At 45.5% G+C, this 14300-nt stretch overlaps 1 protein-coding gene across 1 annotated transcript in view; it reads left to right on the top strand.

Annotated features, from left to right (window-relative positions):
- ankrd29 (ankyrin repeat domain 29) overlaps positions 1-14300 on the top strand; it is an 86161-nt gene that overhangs the window by 49439 nt on the left and 22422 nt on the right. The window contains exons 6-7 of the mRNA XM_067977699.1: positions 11547-11645; positions 14026-14124. Coding sequence (XP_067833800.1) covers positions 11547-11645; positions 14026-14124 — 198 coding nt within the window. The remainder of the gene's footprint in view (positions 1-11546; positions 11646-14025; positions 14125-14300) is intronic.

The following is a 14300-nucleotide window of genomic DNA, read 5'->3' as shown; positions in this document are numbered from 1 at the left end:
CCTTCAGGTCCGCACTGCCTCTCCTCTCCCGCTCCTGGTCTCAGGCCTCCGCTGCTCCTCACTCTTTTATTCTCCTTCAGGTCCGCACTGCCTCTCCTCCCCCGCTCCAGGTCTCAGGCCTCCGCTGCTCCTCACTCTTTTATTCTCCTTCAGGTCCGCACTGCCTCTCCTCTCCCGATCCTGGTCTCAGGCCTCCGCTGCTCCTCACTCTTTTATTCTCCTTCAGGTCCGCACTGCCTCTCCTCCCCCGCTCCTGGTCTCAGGCCTCCGCTGCTCCTCACTCTTTTATTCTCCTTCAGGTCCGCACTGCCTCTCCTCTCCCGATCCTGGTCTCAGGCCTCCGCTGCTCCTCACTCTTTTATTCTCCTTCAGGTCCGCACTGCCTCTCCTCTCCCGATCCAGGTCTCAGGCCTCCGCTGCTCCTCACTCTATAATTCTCCTTCAGGTCCGCACTGCCTCTCCTCCCCCGATCCAGGTCTCAGGCCTCCGCTGCTCCTCACTCTTTTATTCTCCTTCAGGTCCGCACTGCCTCTCCTCTCCCGCTCCTGGTCTCAGGCCTCCGCTGCTCCTCACTCTTTTATTCTCCTTCAGGTCCGCACTGCCTCTCCTCCCCCGCTCCAGGTCTCAGGCCTCCGCTGCTCCTCACTCTTTTATTCTCCTTCAGGTCCGCACTGCCTCTCCTCTCCCGATCCAGGTCTCAGGCCTCCGCTGCTCCTCGCTCTTTTATTCTCCTTCAGGTCCGCACTGCCTCTCCTCCCCCGATGCTGGATCCTTTTTAAAAGCTTCCTTTTTAAAAGCTATTATGGGTTCTGCTTCTATCATTATTTCTGACAGGGCGTTCCATGTCTTAACAATCCCACGCGTAAAAAGAAAATTCCCCTAACCTCTCCTTTCATTATTTTGGCGATGAACTTAAATGTGTGCCCTTTACTTACTCACTGATCAATGGAAATATTCACTGCCCCGCCCCCACTCCCCCCAAATATTAACCTCATATAATTTAGAATTAATAATTTTGAACACCTCTATCAGATTTCCTTTTAATCTTCTCATATTCTGGTGAAAAGGATTTGTTTCTATAGTCTCTCATCAAAACTGAAGACTCTCATTCCTGGTAACATTTTAGAAGTCACTCCAGTGCCCTTTCCATGGCCGTGAAACACTTCCTACAATAGGACACCCAAAACTGGACATAATTTTAACTGCAGCGTAATCAATGATTTGTAACGTTTTAGCATAGTTTAGCATCAGGCAAAGGTGAATCCAAAGAGCTTCTACAAATACATAAAGGGCAAAAGGGTAACTAGGGAGAGAGTAGGGCCTCTTAAGGATCAACAAGGTCATCTATGTGCGGAACCACAAGAGATGGGTGAGATCCTGAATGAATATTTCACATCGGTATTTACGGTTGAGAAAGGCATGGATGTTAGGGAACTTGGGGAAATAAATAGTGATGTCTTGAGGAGTGTACATATTACAGAGAGGGAGGTGCTGGAAGTCTTAACGCGCATCAAGGTAGATAAATCTCCGGGACCTGATGAAATGTATCCCAGGACGTTATGGGAGGTTAGGGAGGAAATTGCAGGTCCCCTAGCAGAGATATTTGAATCATCCACCGCTACAGGTGAGGTGCCTGAAGATTGGAGGGTAGCAAATGTTGTGCCTTTGTTTAAGAAGGGCGGCAGGGAAAAGCCTGGGAACTACAGACCAGTGAGCCTGACATCTGTAGTGGGTAAGTTGTTAGAGGGTATTCTGAGGGACAGAATCTACAGGCATTTGGAGAGGCAGGGACTAATTAGGAACAGTCAGCATGGTTTTGTGAGAGGAAAATCATGTCTCACGAATTTGATTGAGTTTTTTGAAGGGGTAACCAAGAAGATAGATGAGGGCTGTGCAGTAGACGTGGTCTACATGGACTTCAGCAAAGCATTTGACAAGGTACCGCATGGTAGGTTGTTACATAAGGTTAAATCTCATGGGATCCAAGGTGAGGTAGCCAATTGGATACAAAATTGGCTTGACGACAGAAGACAGAGGGTGGTTGTCGAGGGTTGTTTTTCAAACTGGATGCCTGTGTCCAGCGGTGTGCCTCAGGGATCGGTGCTGGGTCCGCTGTTATTTGTTATTTATATTAATGATTTGGATGAGAATTTAGGAGGCATGGTTAGTAAGTTTGCAGATGACACCAAGATTGGTGGCATTGTGGACAGTGAAGAAGGTTATCTAGGATTGCAACGGGATCTTGATAAATTGGGCCAGTGGGCCGATGAATGGCAGATGGAGTTTAATTTAGATAAATGTGAGGTGATGCATTTTGGTAGATCGAATCGGGCCAGGACCTACTCCGTTAATGGTAGGGCGTTGGGGAGAGTTATAGAACAAAGAGATCTAGGAGTACAGATTCATAGCTCCTTGAAAGTGGAGTCACAGGTGGATAGGGTGGTGAAGAAGGCATTCAGCATGCTTGGTTTCATTGGTCAGAACATTGAATGCAGGAGTTGGGATGTCTTGTTGAAGTTGTACAGGGCATTGGTGAGGCCACACTTGGAGTACTGTGTACAGTTCTGGTCACCCTATTATAGAAAGGATATTATTAAACTAGAAAGAGTGCAGAAAAGATTTACTAGGATGCTACCGGGACTTGATGGTTTGACTTACAGGGAGAGGTTAGACAGACTGGGACTTTATTCCCTGGAGAGTAGGAGGTTAAGGGGTGATCTTATAGAAGTCTATAAAATAATGAGGGGCATAGATAAGGTCGATAGTCAAAATCTTTTCCCAAAGGTAGGGGAGTCTATAACGAGGGGGCACAGATTTAAGGTGAGAGGGGAGAGATACAAAAGGATCCAGAGGGGCAATTTTTTCACTCAAAGGGTGGTGAGTGTCTGGAACGAGCTGCCAGAGGCAGTAGTAGAGGCGGGTACAATTTTGTCTTTTAAAAAGCATTTGGACAGTTACATGGGGAAGATGGGTATCGAGGGATATGGGCCAAGTGCAGGCAATTGGGACTAGCTTAGTGGTATAAACTGGGCGACATGGACATGTTGGGCCGAAGGGCCTGTTTCCATGTTGTAACTTCTATGATTCTATGATTCTATCTTTGTTTTTGTACCCTATGCCCCAATTTATAAAACCTACAATCCCATTTGTACGATTTGTGTATCGTAACTCCAAATCCCTCTGTTCAACTATTCCTTTTAAAATTACATAGAATTCCATAGAATGTGCAGCACAGAAACAGGCCATTTGGTCCAACAGGTCTGTGCCGATGTTCATACTCCACCTCCTCCCTCCCTACTTCATCTCACCCTATTAGCATATCCTTCTATTCCTTTCTCCCTCATGTATTTACCTGAAATGCATCTATGCTAGTCACCTCAACTACTCCTTGTGGTAGCGAGTTCCACATTCTCACCACTCTCTGGGTAAAGTAGATTCTCCTGAATTCCCTATTGGATTTATTAGCGACTATCTTATATTTATGGCCCCCTAGTTCTGGTCTCCCCTGCAAGTGGAAACATCTTCTCTACATCTACCCTATCAAACCCCTTCATAATCTTAAGGTCCTCTATCAGGTCACCTCTCAATCTTCTCTTTTCTACAGAAAAGAGCCCTAGCCTGTTCAATCTTTCCTGATAGGTATAACCTCTCAGTTTTGGGATCATCCTAGTAAATTTCCAATGCCTGTATATCATTTTTATAATATGGAGACCAGAACTGTGCACAGTACTCCCAAGAGTGGTCTAACCAAGGTTCTCTACAAGTTTAATATAACTTCTCTGCTTTTCAATTCTATCCCTCTAGAAATGAACCCCAGTGCTTTGTTTGCTTTTTTATGGCCTTATTAATCTGCGTTACTACTTTTAGTGATTTGTGTATCTGTACCCCCTGATCCCTCTGCTTCCCTACCCCATTTAGGCTTTTATTTTCCAAGGAGTATGTGGCCTCCTTATTCTTCCTACCAAAATGTACCACCTCACACTTCTCTATATCAAAATTCATTTGCCAATTACACACCCATTCTGCAAGTTCATTAATGTCTTCCTGAATTTTGTCGCTGCCATGCTCAGCATTAACTATACCCCCTAATTTGGTGTCGTCTGCAAATTTTGAAATTGTACTTCCGATTCTTGAGTCCAAATCGTTTATGTAAATGGTGAACAACAGTGGTCCCAGCACCGATCCTTGTGGAACACCACTTCCCACTTCTCAACTTTTGTCAGTCTGAGTAGCTTCCCTTAACCCCTACTGTCTGTTTTCTGTTTTGTAGCCAGCTTGCTATCCATTTTCCTACTTATCCCCTGACTCCACATGTTGTGACCTTAGTCATGAGTCTACTCTGTGGTACCTTATTGAAAGCCTTTTGAAAATCCAAATATATTACATCTACTGCATTACCCTTGTCTACTCTTTCTGTCACTTCTTCAAAAAATGTTACAATTTAGTGTGTATTTTCTATTATTCTTCCTCCCAAAATGCATCACCTCATATTTCTGTGCAATAAATTTCATTTAATATCTGCCCAATCTACTAATCTGTCTGTTCTTGAAGTTGCTTACAATCCTCTTCATAGTTAACCACACTTCGATTTTCGTATTGTCAACAAATTTTGATATTGTGTCCCCCTATACCCAAGTCCAGATCATACTTGTGTGTATGTGAGTGTGTGTGTGCATGAGAGAGAGAGAGAGAGAGAGAGAGAAGAGAAATTGTCCTGACCCTGACCCCTATGGAAAACCACTATCTACATCCGTTCAGTTCTAAGAACTACTATTCTGTTTTCTGTCCTTTATTCAACTTGCTATTTAGACATCGCTTTTAATAATATGTGCCTTTAATATGTACCTTTTTAAGCTCTTTTTGAAAATTCATATACACAATATTCACTGCACTTCCTTTATCAATATTCTTTGTTATTTCCTCAGAGAACTCTATTAAATTTGTCAGAAACAACTTGGCTTTTACAAATCTGTGCTGCCTGTCCTTAATTAACCCATGTTTTTCAAAGTTATTATTAATTTTATTCTGTATTATGGCACCTAGAAGCTTCCTCAGTACCAATGTTAAGCTGACTTTTTTTATTCATTCATGGGACGCGGGCATTGCTGCCCATCCCTAATTGCCCCTTGTGAAGGTGGTAATGAGTCGACTTTTTGAACCATTGCAGTCCGTATGGTGAAGGTAGTCCAACAGTGCTGTTAGGTAGGGAGTTTCAGGAATTTGACTCAGCGACGATGAAGGAACGGCGATATATTTCCAAGTCGGGATGGTGTGTGACTTGGAGGGGAACGTGCAGGTGGTGTTGTTCCAAAGCGCCTACTGCCTTTGTCCTTCTAGGTGGTAGAAGTCGTGGGTTTTGGAGGTGCTGTCGAAGAAGCCTTGGCGAGTTGCTGCAGTGCATTCTGTGGATAGTACACACTGCAGCCACGGTGCCTCGGTGGTGAAGGGAGTCAATATTTAAGGTGGTGGATGGGGTGCCAATCAAGCTTGGATGAGTGCAGCTCCAACAACACTCAAGAAGCTTGACACCATCCAAGGTAAAGCAGCCCATCCACCACCCTAAACATTCACTCCCTTCACCACCAGCGCACTGTGGCTGCAGTGTGTACCATCCACAGGATGCACTGCAGCAACTCGCCAAGGCTTCTTCGACAGCACCTCCCAAACCCGCGACCTCTACCACCTAGAAGGACAAGGGCAGCAGGCACATGGGAACAACACCACCTGCACGTTCCCCTCCAAGTCACACAACATCCCGACTTGGAAATATATCGCCGTTCCTTCATCATCGCTGGGTCAAAATCCTGGAACTCCCTTCCTAACAGCATTGTGGGAGAACCGTCACCACATGGACTGCAGCGGTTCAAGAAGACGGCTCACCACCACCTTCTCAAGGGCAATTAGGGATGGGCAATAAATGCTGGCCTCACCAGCGACGCCCACATCCCATGAACGAATAAAAAAAAAGTGGGCTGCTTTGTCCTGGATGGTGTCGAGCTTCTTGAGTGTTGTTGGAGCTGCACTCATCCAGGCAAGTAGAGAGTATTCCATCACACTCCTGACTTGTGTGTTGTAGATGGTGGAAAGGCTTTGGGGAGTCAAGATGTGAGTCACTCGCCGTGGAATATCCAGCCTCTGACCTGCTCTTGTAGCCACAGTGTTTATGTGGCTGGTCCAGTTAAGTTTCTGGTCAATGGTGACCCCTAGGATGTTGATGTTGGGGGATTCGGCGATGGTGATGCCATTGAATGTCAAGGGGAGGTGGTTAGTCTCTCTTGTTGGATATGGTCATTGCCTGGCACTTGTCTGGTGCGAATGACTGGTCTATAGTTCATAGAATCATACAATCATAGAATGGTTACAGCACGGAAGGAGGCCATTCGGCTCCTCGAGTCTGTGCCGGCTCTCTGCAAGAGCAATCCAGGTAGTCCCACTCCCCTGCTCTATCCCCGTAGCCCTCCAAATTTTTTCCCTTCAAGTTCTTATCCAATTCCCTTTTGAAGGCCATGATTGAATCTGCCTCCACCACCCCCTCAGGCAATGCATTCCAGATCACAACCAATCGTTGTGTAAAAAAGATTTTTCTCATGTCGCCTTTGGTTCTTTTGCCAATCACCTTAAATCTGTGTCCTCTGGTTCTTGACCCCATCACCAATAGGAACAGTTTCTCTCTATCTACTCTGTCTAGACCTTTCATGATTTTGTATACCACTATCAAATCTCCTCTCAACCTCTGCTTTAAGGAGAACAACCCCAGCTTCTCCAGTTTATGCACGTAACTGAAGTCCCTCATCCCTGGAATCATTCTAGTAAATCTTTTCTGCACCCTCTCTAAGGCCTTCGCATCCTTCCTAAAGTGCAATGCCCAGAACTGGACACAATACTCCAGTTGTGGCCGACCCAGTGTTTTGTAAAGGTTCATCATAACCTCCTTGTTTTTGTACTCTATGCCTCTATTTATAAAGCCCAGAATCCCATATGCTTTCTTGATCATTTTCTTAACCTGTCCTGCCACCTTCAACGATTTGTGCACATATACCCCCAGAATAGTTACCTGGTTTATCTCATTCTGCCTTCTTAAGTCTCATTTCAATTTTAGTTTCTTTACTCATCCAAAGAACTCCACCTTTGGCTGAATCCATATACTCAGGAACACTCCAGTTGATTAGTGCCCAGTAACAAAGGGAACTAAAGGAAAGGCTCAAAAAAAAATGTTCTAGGCTGTTCCTGACTTTGCACTAGGCTCACCCTTGGTACCTTCTCTTTCACACTTAAACCCGCCCCGAGTTAGGAATCTCTGTGTTCATTCAACGCATCATACACAACTTGCTGGGAACAGCATTTAAATATTATAGTGAGCTGACTGTGCATTATGGTGCATTTGGGATCACATTATCGGCCCCAAGCTGTGCTGTATACACAGGTGCAAGTTTAAATCCTGGTAAAGAGTTCACTAATCATGACATCAGTAACGTCCCATGTTCAGGGTACAGTAGTGTTGGTATGGTTATTGTATCGGACTGGCCACCTAGAGGTCATGGGTGTGAAATTGGACATGGTTGGAGATACAAAACTGGCGGCAAAGCACCGGTCACCTGTTGGACGCTCCGCCCGATATCCAGTTGTGTTGACTTTACTAGAGCTGAATGTCAGGCATGTTGTATGACGGCCGGCCAATGCGATTCCACCTGTTTTTGCGTCCCCGCCCCATGACTAATTTCACCCCCGCAGAGTCCAATCCCACTTCAGCAAGCTGTGAAATTGAATTGAACAAAATCTGGTGGTTTGTGAGCTAGCACCAGAAAAGTGACCATAGTCATAAAAATCCAATTGGGTCACTAACGCCTTTCAGAGATGGGAACCAGCTAGCCTTTATAATAACAAAAATAGTGTAAATCGTGCCCTTTTTCTGAGGTTCTTGTGGGTCTTCCACTGAAATTACAGCAGTTGGCTGGGGAAAATCGCCTCGGAAATTCAACTCTTACGTGGTTGACTCCCAATGCCCAAGCCACTCAATTGTAAAATAAAAACAAATTGATCAAAAAGGTGGCCCACCAGCACCTTCTAAGGGCAACTAAGGGTAGGTAATAAGTGGAGCCTTGCCCCACATTCTAAAGACAAAACATTAAAAATTGATTTCCAACAAATATCCACCACATGTTCTTTTCAGTAATCAATAACAACAGGAATCTGCATTTACTCAATTATTACCCCATGGACTGACTGTTCAAGACAACCATTGTTAAGTGCATGCAAATGTTTAACGTTACATTCAAATAGGTAGTTAGATCCATATTATTGATTGCTTAAAATGGGCAGAGAATTGGCAGCTATTATCTGAATGAATAATGCTTTATGTTACATATTAATAGTCTCTCACATTTGGGTAACTATTTTTTATTGATCAAGAAAGCTGAAAATGATCAACTGTGGTTGTGGCTTCAAGGCCCACTCCAGAGAGTCGAGCCTATATTCTAGGCTGACACTCCAGTGCAGTACTGAGGGAGTGCTGCACTATCGGAGGTGCCGTCTTTCAGATGAGACGTTAAACTGATGCCCCGTCTGCCCTCTCAGGTGGCCGTAAAAGATCCCATGGCACTATTAGAAGAAGAGCAGGGGAGTTCTCCCCGGTGTCCTGGCCAACATTTATCCCTCAACCAACACCTAAAACAGATGATCTGGTCATTTACTTCATTACTGTTTGTGGGACCTTGCTGTGTGCAATTTGGCTGCCGCCTTTCCTACATTACAGAAGTGACTGCACTTCAAAAGTACTTCGTTGGTTGTGAAGCGCTTTGGGACATCCTGAGGTCGTGAAAGGTGCTATATAAATGCAAGTCTTTCTTCCTTTTAACTGTTACAAGGAATCAAAGGGGAGAAATCCGGTGGCACCCATGCCTGTAGTGACCTTACTGGGGCGCTCACTCTGCTTGTAATCTTGGAGTGACACCTTGTTGCTCCAAGAGGGGCAGAAGAGACTACTTAGGCTATTGATTAAAAGGTCTCAAATAATTTAAAATCTTTCCTGCCACTGTATTTATCCTCTGTAGTGATGGCAGTCAGTCCTTCTGAGATCAATTGCCATTTTCCTTTTCAACTTTAAGCCCAGAATGGGACCAATGCCCGATCTGAGCAGAGGTAGGCCTTACTGGGCCTATTGGGGTAGCTTCTGGCGAGATTCCCAGGGAATATCGCGAGAATCACCAAACTGTTGCTAGGTTGTAGTGGCCCCCCTCCCCCAGATTGGAATTCTCTGCTTAGTGTAAATGGGTTGGAAATCCAGCAGATTCAACCCTCCGCCCCACCACAACTCCACCAGAATTCTGGCCCCCAGGGTTTGGCCAGAGGTGGATTTTAAGGAGAGTCTTCAACGAGGAGGGGGAGATGCACAGCCGGAGGGATTTAAGCTGTCAATGGTGGGGTGAAGTGGGGGGGGGGCGAGGCTGGAGTCAGAGGATTAGAGAACTTAGGGGTTGGAGGTTGTAGGGCTGGAGGAGGTTACAGATATAGGGAGGGGCAAAATAGTTGACAAATTAGATGGCAGCTTTAATTGGAATAATTTGGAGCAAAATTGTAGTTAGTTGACAAGGGCAGTTCTAGCTGATAAATTAGGACCTTCTTGTTACAAGAACTAAAGAAGACAAGGAATGGAAAAAGACCATTCAACCCATAAAGGCAGGTACTTCCAGAGGCCATGAATAATCCACTCGATCATTGATTCTGCAAAGCTTCTCCCTACCACTAAAAGGCAAATCAAGCAAGATTCTAGAATAGCTATCTTACCTTGCATGCTAAATTATATGTGCTGCTGCATTTGCTGTCCTTAGACTGACATTTACTTTCTCCTAGCGACTTAGCAGACTTCATTTTATACACCTGTTCTTTAAAGTGTGATCAACACTCCATTGACCGGGTAATACATCACATTGTACATATCTCAAATGGTCATCCAAAACTCTGCTGCCCATATCCTAACTCACACCAAGTCCCGTTCTCCCATCACCCCTGTGCTCGCTTACCTACAATGGCTCCTAGTCCGGGAACGGCTCGATTTTAAAATTCTCATCCTTGTTTTCAAATCCCTCCATGGCCTCCCTCCTCCCTATCTCTGTAAACTCCTCCAGCCCTATGACCCTCCGAGATCTCTGCGCTCCTCCAATTCTGGCCTCTTGCGCATCCCCAATTTTGATTGCTCCACAATTGGCGGCCGTGCCTTCAGCTACCTAGGCCCTATGCTCTGGAATTTCCTCCCTAAACCTCTCCACCTCTCCAACTCTCCTCCTTTAAGATGCTCCTTAAAACCTACCTCTTTGACCAAGCTTTTGGTCACCTGTCCTAATTTGTCCTTATGTCAAATTTTGTTTGATAATCGCTCCTGCGAAGCGCCTTGGGACTGTCTGTGATCAAAATACTGTGGAAACTGCAAATTGTAATCACAGAATTTGTTTAGTACTTACTTATGTACTCAAAATATATATAAGGTGGTTCTTCATTCCAGCGCTCCATTTTTAATGGATGGAAAATCACGGGCTGTGTGCCCATGATTTCCTACAGTGCTCTTCTTACGAGCATCGCTCCCCACTGGGTTTGCTGGATCACAGAATCACTCCTCTACTCCCAACATACCACTCCCAACATGGCTTGTATTTGATAGACACACACGGATGGAGTTAGATGAAGAGAGGTGGGAGGAGGCTCAAGTGGAGCATAAACACCGGCATGGACCTATCGGGCCGAACAGCCTGTTTCTGTGCTGTACATTCTGTGTGATTCTATGTAAACCAATATTTGAAGAACCAGAAGTATGTGATATATTCAGGATGATATATCCATATTTAACTAAACCACTGCTTATAATCCCATAATATCCTTCCTACCCAAGGCTACTGCTTGTGGAATGGAGCCAATAATCATAGAATCATACAGCACAGAAGGAGGCCATTCGGCCTATCGTGCCTGTGTCGGTTCTTTGAAAGAGCTATCCAATTAGTCCCACTCCCCTGCTCTTTCCCCATAACCCTGCAGATTTTTCCTTTTTAAGCATATATCCAACTTCCTTTTGAAAGTTACTATTGAATCTGCTTTTCAGGCAGTGCATTCTAGATCATAACAACTCGCTGCGTAAAAACATTTCTCCTCATCTCACCCCTGGCTTTTTTACCAAGTTTAATAATTAGAAATGAAAGCAACTATACCCGGGTCTGTCTATAACAATCACATACACAGCTCGCAGTGGTCCTTAAAAATAGAAGTTCTGACAATTCAAGTCGAATTTATTACTATATTATTGAGATTGATGTTCATTGATCGCTATAGAAAATATTGATGGTGAAATTCTTGCCTTCACTAATTATATCAAAAAATTAGTCATGAATACAAACTGATGAAATTCTACTTTTTTTACACGTTACCACTTTTTAATAATATTTGTGGACAGGAATTTCACTCTCTTAGTTTCTAAACCAGCTAGTCTTAGACTAAATAACTGAATATTTCACTGAATAACTGAAGAATATTGTGATAGAGACTATGTTCCTTTATTTCAGGATGGTGCTACTTCACTTTTTCTGGCCGCACAAGGAGGCCATCTTAATGTGGTTCACCTGCTGCTGTCATCAGGGGCAAAGATTGACCAGCCAAGACAGGTATATATTGTGCTTTATAATTGAAGAAATATGTGAATTAATTCATTCTAGCTTCTAACTCGTACAACCTGACTGGTTCATTGCGTTGTTACTTTGAATTTAACTCTGCATTGAAAATCAAAAATGCGGCATTCATCACCTGAAGCACCACACTTTCAGACATTGATGCCCATTTAGCGCTCGATGTACTCCATAATGTTAGTTCGTGTACAGACCCTGCATAGCGAACGTGCGCAAAGCTCAGCACGTTCTATGAATTAGACTTAATGGAAGAAAATCCTGCAGAGCCACCTGATATTCACTGCAGAATTCCCAATATGCACTCCTGATGAGTGAAGTTTCACACTAGAAACACCTATTTATACAATTTACTCTTAAATCTACTGTATAAAACAACCTTAAATAAAAAGACTGGAAAGGATAAGGCCATAAAAGTATTTAGAATCATACAGTACAGAAGGAGGCCATTCGGCCCATTGTGCCTGTGCCAGCTCTTTGAAAGAGCTATCCATTTAGTCCCACTCCCCTGCTCTTTCCTCATAGCCCTGCAAATTTTTTCCCTTCAAGTATTTATCCAATTCCCTTTTGAAAGTTACCACTGAATTTGCTTCCACCGCCCTTTCAGGCAGCGCATTCCAGATCATAACAACTCACTGCGTAAAAAAAATTCTCCTCATCTTCCCTCTGATTCTTTTGCCAATTACCTTAAATATGTGTCCTCTGGTTACCGACCCTCCTGTCAGTGGAACAGTTTCTTCCCACCTACTCTATCAAAACCCCTTAGAGCGGTCCCCTCGGAGTGGTCCCCTCAGAGCGGTCAACTTGGAGCGGTCCCCTCAGAGCGGTCCCCTCGGAGCGGTCCCCTCGGAGAGGTCCCCTCGGATCGGTCCCCTCGGAGAGGTCCCCTCGGACAGGTCAATTCGGAGCGGTCTTCTCAGAGCGGTTCCCTCGGAGAGGTCAACTTGGAGAGGTCAACTTGGAGAGGTCAACTTGGAGAGGTCAACTTGGAGAGGTCAACTTGGAGAGGTCAACTTGGAGAGGTCCTCTCAGAGCGGTCCCCTCGGAGAGGTCAACTCGGAGAGATCCCCTCGGAGAGGTCAACTCAAAGCGGTCCCCTCGGAGAGGTCAACTCGGAGAGGTCCCCTCGGAGCGGTCCCCTCGGAGCGGTCCCCTCGGAGAGGTCCCCTCGGAGAGGTCAACTCGGAGAGGTCAACTCGGTGTGGTCCCCTCGGAGAGGTCAACTCGGTGTGGTCCCCTCGGAGAGGTCAACTCGGTGTGGTCCCCTCGGAGAGGTCAACTCGGTGTGGTCCCCTCGGAGAGGTCAACTCGGTGTGGACCCCTCGGAGAGGTCAACTCGGTGTGGACCCCTCGGAGAGGTCAACTCGGAAAGGTCCCCTCGGAGAGATCAACTTGGAGCGGTCCCACCAGGTATGTCATCTCAGTGTGGTCCACCTCGGAGTGGACCCCTCGGAGAGGTCAACTCGGAGAGGTCAACTCTGTGCGGTCCCCTCGGTGAGGGCAACTCGGAGAGGTCCCGTCGGAGCGGTCCCCTCGGAGAGGTCAACTCAGAGAGGTCAACTCGGAGCGGTCCCCTCCGAGGCGTCAATTCGGGGAGATCCCCTTGGAGAGGTCAACTCGGAGCGGCTCTCTCAGAGCGGTTCCCTCGGAGAGGTCAATTCGGTGCGGTCCCCTCAGAGCGGTCCCCTCGGAGAGGTCAACTTGGTGTGGTCCCTTTGGAGATGTCAACTCAGAGTGGTCCCCTCGGAGAGGTCAACCTGCGTGGTCCCCTCGGAGAAGTCAACTGTGAGCAGTCCCCTTGGTGTGGTTCCATCGGCCTGCTGACTTGATTCATTAGAAACACTCGTCTTAAAAAGCAAGCTAAAACTTTTTTTTTAAGTGGGGAGAATTACTGGTGAGCAATTAAAATGGAGCGGCTCCAGTTCCTGCTCTGTTCCCGTGAATTTCGGATTTTAATGCCGCTGGTTTGGTGGCAGGTGAGGTGCCCGCTGGACTCAGGTGGGTACCATTGGCGGCCATGCCTTCAACCATCAAGGCCCCAAGCTTTTGAAATTCCCCCCTAAATCTCTCCACCTCTCTCTCTTCAAGACGCTCCTTAAAACCTACCTCTTTGGCCACCTGTCCTAATATCTCCTAATGTGGCTCTGAGTCAAATTTTGTCTGATAATGCTCCAATGAAGGATGTTTTACTACGTTAAAGGCACTATATAAATACCAGTTGTTGAATGAGATTGAAGTTCGATTCGCAGTCTCAACTGACATTTCAACTCAGAACTCCCCAACAGAAGGTTTCAGTGCACTGACTGAATTACCAGCCAATATATAAGCGTTCAGTGTGATTTTATTTTTCTGGTTTGTTTAGGATCTAACTACCCCATTGTGGATAGCCGCTCAGATGGGACACAGTGATGTGGTTAAGCTACTGCTCCAACGTGGAGCTAATTCAGATACTCCTCGCAAGGTCAGTTCCCTCTTAGTGAAAGAAAGGACTGTATATTTAAATTTATTTTAAAGCAATTCAGTGGAAAACATATTGTTAATTATGTAAAATGGGAATGGCTGGATCAGTGAACAATGTAATTTCATTGCAAACTTCGCTTTTTTCAGTTTTCCTTTCCAATTTCCCCTCTCAGTCAA

This window comes from Heptranchias perlo, chromosome 3 (genome assembly GCF_035084215.1).
Source record: "Heptranchias perlo isolate sHepPer1 chromosome 3, sHepPer1.hap1, whole genome shotgun sequence".
NCBI classification, from domain to species: Eukaryota; Metazoa; Chordata; class Chondrichthyes; order Hexanchiformes; family Hexanchidae; genus Heptranchias; species Heptranchias perlo.
The sequence above is the reverse complement of the archived record's forward strand: the minus strand, read 5'-3'. Positions and strand labels throughout refer to the sequence as shown.